This window comes from Mizuhopecten yessoensis, unplaced genomic scaffold (assembly GCF_002113885.1).
Source record: "Mizuhopecten yessoensis strain PY_sf001 unplaced genomic scaffold, ASM211388v2 scaffold11043, whole genome shotgun sequence".
Lineage (NCBI taxonomy): Eukaryota > Metazoa > Mollusca > Bivalvia > Pectinida > Pectinidae > Mizuhopecten > Mizuhopecten yessoensis.
The window spans coordinates 348,964-355,343 of record NW_018408850.1 but is presented as its reverse complement, the minus strand read 5'-3'; the positions used below and the strand labels follow the sequence as shown (position 1 = coordinate 355,343).

At 35.3% G+C, this 6,380-nt stretch overlaps 1 protein-coding gene across 2 annotated transcripts in view; it reads left to right on the top strand.

The window, feature by feature from the left end:
* The window catches only part of LOC110464950 (ADP-ribosyl-[dinitrogen reductase] glycohydrolase-like), a 14,246-nt gene extending 10,048 nt beyond the window's left edge, over window positions 1-4,198 (top strand). For both annotated transcript variants that reach the window (XM_021520444.1, XM_021520443.1), the window contains 3 exons: window positions 532-690; window positions 1,343-1,473; window positions 2,986-4,198. In XM_021520444.1, coding sequence (XP_021376119.1) covers window positions 532-690; window positions 1,343-1,473; window positions 2,986-3,055 — 360 coding nt within the window. In that variant the 3' untranslated portion in view covers window positions 3,056-4,198. The remainder of the gene's footprint in view (window positions 1-531; window positions 691-1,342; window positions 1,474-2,985) is intronic.
* Window positions 4,199-6,380: the final 2,182 nt, after the last annotated feature.

The window sequence follows — 6,380 nt, the reverse complement described above, 5'->3', positions numbered from 1 at the left end:
TAGAATCAAATACTCTTCATAGATGGAAGGGTCTTAAGGTGCTTTACCAAAATTGTGAATTTCATGACCCTGGGGTCTCGCGTTTCCCCCTGGGGAAGGGGGGGGGGATTTGTTATGGTTTATAATGGCAAATGCTACTTTGAATATTACATGTTGATATCTTGATTGGAATTATAACCCTAAGTTGACAGTATGATACTTTGTAAATTTTGAGCCATCCCTACCCCTAAGGGGTGGGACCCAATGGAGTCTGTGTGCTAAAATAAAATTTATCATGTGTAAAATTTCTTCATTTTCCTTGTTTAGAATCAGAGGTGCTAGTTTCAAATACTTTTCAGTCTTAAATCTGCATGCTAGATATTGAATAAGGTGGTTTTATTGTTTTTTGTCACTTTGAATAATATTTCTGTTCATGTTAAAAACAAAAATCAACTCTCTGTATGAATATATCAGGTGACCGTTAAGGCCCATGGGCCTCTTGTTTAATGAAGCCATTTTCAGAAGTTAGACTTGTGTTTTGATTTATTACAGAAAAAGGAACTAAAGACATATCTAAAATGTAAAAAGCTGAAGGAATTAAAACTAGACGAAGCTGGAAAAATTGGTTACACCTACAAGTCCATGGGGTCAGCTTTCTGGGCTTTAAAGCAGAAAAACTTCAGGGAGGCAATTACCAAAATTGTGATGGAGGTATGTTACAGCACAATCCAGTTTGACAGAATTGTTTAATTGTTATTTGGGTGTAAATGAAAAAAATACTGACATGCAAACAGTTAACATTTGCATAAATTAGTGAAAACAAAAGTATTCTTGTATTAGAAAATTTCATATTACATGGAGAGAATTCTACTGTCCCAACTTGGTTTATGTCATGATTTTCTAAAACACCATTTATCTGTACCGATATATTGTATGTTATTTTTTATATCAGGATATTTTATATAGATATGTGTTACAAACGTGTTTACAAACATTACATATAAAAATGACCTATATAGGCTTGTGAAATGAAACCTATTATCATCTTCATGTATAATGGTCTTAAAGGTCCATTATTATACCACAATTTGATGTAAAAACAGTTAATCATCAAAGGCACTTAGTGTCACATTTCACTTAATGTCACAGTTCACTTAATATCACAGTTCTCACTTAATGTCACATTTTACTTAATGTCACAGTTCACTTAATATCACAGTTCACTTAATGTCACATTTCAATTAATATCATGGTTCACTTAATGTCACATTTTTCTACCATATGACACATGGTATTAACAGAAGAACACTGTAATACTATCACAGCATTTAAAAACAATTCACTGTCAAATTATTATTTGCAGGGAGGGGATGCTGACTCAAACGCTTGTGTAGCCGGAGCACTATTGGGCTGTAAATATGGTGTGGGAACAATACCTTCCTGCTGGACACAGAAACTCAAACACAAGGAATGGCTGGAGGCAATAATTGACAGGTATGTTATTGTCAGTGATATAATTATACCCTCCACAATGAAGTTAGTGGGGGTGGGTATACTTGAATCCCTCTGGATGTCTGTCTGTCGTCCTCAGGAACTTGTCTGGAAAACTCCATCTTAACTAACAGGCAGATTTTATTGAAACTTCACTTGAATGATCAGTATATTATGTAGGTGTGCACCGACACTTTTAATTTCAGATTTCAACACTTTTTAAGGGAGTCACGGTCCTTTATGTGGAATATATTGTCAAGAAAACTCTGTCTTATCTGACAGGCAGATTTTATTGAAACTTTGCTGGAAGGATACATGTTTAATGTACCTGTAGTTGTTCATCGGCATTTTAATGTTTGATTTCAACACTTCGTGATATAGTTATGGCCCTTGTGCTAAGCACTTGTCCGCACAACTTCTCCTAGTCTGCATTGATGATCATATTGATGAAACTTCGCATATATGTAAACAGCCAAAATACCTCGAACGAGTTCCCATTTCAGAAAGTTGACCCCAAGGTCAAAGCCACTAAATGATGTATAAACTAACAGTATCTGCGGAGGGTATTAGTTTTCTTCCTGATGACAATAGTACTAGTAGTTGTAAATGTTCATATACAACAAGAGGGTCAATGTGTTGGCAAAATATAATGCTGAAATGTTGAAAAAATCAGCACATTTGACTTCTTCTACCTTTTATGGTTATAAAACAATTTATTAGACAATCTTGTTAGCCATTCATCCCAAGCTCATGACTACAGGCTTCATACTTCTTTGAAAGAACTTGTTTGGGGTTTTGGGACAGGATTCCTGTAACTATAAATGAGGATCAAGTAATGTATTTTAACCCTTTCACCCCTTCATTACTTTAGTAATCTCTTACATACATTGATCTGGAGGAGTCCATTATGGTCCACAGTGGTGAAAGGGTTAACAAAGATTTGAGCGATTTACCCAGTCAGTGACACGGAAATATCATTCATCCAGATCACCTGGTTCCTAAGAACAAGCTGATGTAATATTTTAATATATTTGATGACTTTTGACTGAGAGAGTTACCAGTGTTATGTAGATTATAAATGGCCCTGAATAGTTTAGAATTACCATTTACTCAAGTAATCTATAGACGGAGTATTATGAATTTGGATTATTACTACTTTGAATGTGGTCATGGGTCAAGGTCATCTATTGGAACAAAGTGTAACAGCCTTTTACCCCAGCAACATGCAGGCCCACTATCATAGCTCTATATAGGGTGTTTTGATAAGGGCATGATTTCTTGAAACTATATATCAAAATATATCCGAAAATCCCAGAAAAATATACGATAAATATATAGTCCCGAACCAGATTTGGTTTTGGACTGTTCTTGTGTATAGAGTGTACCCTTGTCTTGATTTTACCATTTTCCACTAAAAAAAGTGTGCACTATAGGCGAAAAATTTTGGTAGTAAAAATATAGGCAAGATAATGTCATTCTATGTCATAATATTAATATGTGGACTTTTTATTACAGATATTTCCAAATGATGGCGGAGGTACACGGCATTGACTTCACACCCTACTGGTCAGGGCACGTGGAGTGATTGTGTTGGCAGATAAAAGTGCCAGTTAGCTGTTGTACTCCTGTAACACTGTATACAACCATACTCTCAATCAGTCAGGTGGCATCTGTCGCAAAAACGAATATATTTACGAATATTTCTATTGTTGTTAATTGCCCATAGTAACGGTGCAAAGCAGTGATACAAATTTTGCAAAAGATTTCAATTTAGCTATCGCAGCAAAAACACTAAAACTTCAACTTTTTTGAAAGACAACTGAAGTCAATGTCAGCCTCAAAGTGACTTTGTTGCTAGCTCATCATTTTCGTGCTGGAGAGATGTTTGTTTTATGGTTTTAAATGCAAAAGAAGACTTTTGTTAGATGAAACTGGGCTTCCATAAAAAAAAAAAAAGTACCCACAAAATGTTATGATGAAGTTAATGATATGTGTCAAAGGTAGTAGAAACAGGGACTTATCACTTACATAACTAATATACCGGGGTCGTGACCGAAGGGTTGCAGGTTCGAGTCATGTCACGGTACTGTGTTAATGTATCTTTGAACAAAATACTTTACACCGCTTGTTACAGTCTACTCAGCTGTAAATGAGTATGTGGTTGAGCAGTGCTAGAATTGTTGAATGCTAGCTGTGAGTGCCGAAATGGCAGCATCGGCTGTATGTTTACCATTACCAGTATATTATATCGTCATAATAACCTTGATATAGGAAGATTGTTTTACCATTTTGTATGTCATCATTTTTATATCTTTTTGTTAAGTTTTAGTTTAATTTTTTAAACCTTAAGTGTGTCAACAGAAATGTAGATCTGCAGAATGTATAATATACATGCAATACTTAAACGATTTCGAGCAAGTTTCTTTTTCATATGAGATTTAAGGAAACAAGTCTATAAGTAAAGCAAAAAAAAGGAGAAAATCTTAGGGACAAGTTAACCCATTCACCACTGTAGACCATACTGGACCCCTCCATATCAATGCATGGTAGAGTCTACTAAAGTTACATAGGGGTGAAAGGGTTAAATACATAGAGAATAATACATGTCTTTTTCCATATCACACCCAGTATCAACACGAGACTGCATTATTGGTGGAGGGTTGATACTGGGTGTGATATGGAAAAAGGCCTGTTTTATTCTGTTTATTACATACTTACTAATAACAGCTACTCATCTGATGATCTATTTTTCTTTTGAAATATTGAAAAACGAAAAATTTCCAAAACGGGTATGATACGGGTTTTGCGGGCTGATACGGCTTTTGGGGTGTGATACGGCGGGGGCTGATATGGGTTAGACCAATTGTGTCATATCGCATATACAAAAAACCTGTATTTATTAGTAAGTTTGTAATAAAATCTCATTTGAAATGGAAACGGTATTACCGAACAAACTGTAATGTATGCAAATATTTACGAACAAATATGTTTGTCTTTGAGGATAGTTATATGTCTTCAACACTGCCGTCTGCTTATGTCAGGTGTCTTTTATCATGACGTCATAATGGATGTTATCACATTAGGGACTGCTGCAATATATGTCTGGATATAAGAAAAAGGACTGCAGTATAGTTGCATGTCTGTTGTGAAGCAAAACTTTGCAGTTCTATTGTGACAATTTTAAAATAGTATCGAAAAAAACATACTACTGACAAAGATAAATGCAAAAAAAAGGACTCGTTCGAAAAGTCACAAACAAAATGTGGTATTCTGGAAACAAACGAAATGTGGTGTTCTGGAAAAATAGCCGTTTCTCTCACCACATGTGGTATCCGTCTTAATGTAAAGTCATATATTATTGGAAGAATGTAGGTCAACTACGATCCAACAATTTGCAGTGTTTTAATAAGAGATTAATCAAAGGCGTTAATTAAATCATGGATATTTTGAAAAGAAAACACAAATAGAAAACGGAGGAACTTTAAAAATAATGACTATAGTTAATAGATGTACCTATAGTAGAGTTTACGATGGTGTTAGGGAGATGTTTGTGACGCAGAGGGCGCAGCTTTAGGTGGTCCAGAAATGTTGGACCACCTAAAGCTGCGCCCTCTAGCAGATAGACGTAGAGATGCTCGTCTGACCTAGCTGCGGGAACCGTAGCTTCTATGTCCGATTTTTTTATTTTTTTTTTATTTTTCTTGTTATCGGACAATAAAAAAATCGGACATAGAAGCTACGGTTCCCGTAGCTACGTCTGACCATGCTTCATAACATTGTAAACCAGAAAGTCGCTATCGTAAAATCAGACAGATTAATCCCTACAGTTAGAAAATCCCGAACAAACCACCAGTTTTCGTATCAAATTCCCCACTCAAAAACCCAGACCAGAAAGGCATCATTCTTCCCTCGAACTATACCCGAGTCGAATAAACTCCCACCTGACATTATTTCGAGCCCCACAACGGAATTATTCAAATCAGCCCTCTACCGTCACCTTTCAAACGCAAATTAGACCATCTCGTATCTTTTAAAAACAATCTCTTTCCATGTTTCACTCCTCGTCTGATATTTTATCTTCAAATTGTTGAAGTTGGTCAGTACCATTTAGAAGTAGAAGTAGAAGTGACAGTCGTTATTATATTCCTAATCTACTTCCCGGATTTTTTCTCAGCAACTATGGTTTGGTAAGTTAGTCTCATTAAAACAAATGCATGTGCATGCATACCCATAAATCATATAGTATACGTTCCAAACATTATTTTGCAAATACAAAATTCAGCATGTGGGAAAACGTTGGAGGGATGCTAAACTATTTTTGAGTACGCAATATTCAATTTTTCAGTATTCATTGTTATTTTTCGGATATATATGCAAAAATCGATTTTCTTGTGAACAATATTATTTTTTGAATATGTAAAAAAATAAAAATAATAACGTACTTACCGCATCATAGTTTTCTTCAGAAAAAAATGCACAACTACGACCTAAGTAATAAATTGGTCAAGAGGACGGGTGTCTCCAGGAAATCCTTGTTCTGTATGTATGAACAGGATCTGGAGTAGGAATAGGATGTGATATATGTAAGGGGAGGATGTAATAAAAACAATGTCATTGTTCAATTATTGTAATTACAATGTTGATCTCTAATTAAAAACTTGATAACAGGGTATCACTTTTGTGTATATTACGTAGAATGAACCATAGTCAGTTATTTTTCTTTTGTACCTTTTCGATGTGGTATACACATAATCGTAGCTGACAATTCCGGCATACTCATATCTATTAACTGGAATATGTTGATTTTGTTATTATTTTGTTGTACCATTAGTTTATTAGGTCACCTGAGACAAAGTCTCAAGTGACCTATTGCGATCGCCTTTTGTCCGTCGTCGTCCGTCGTCCGTCGT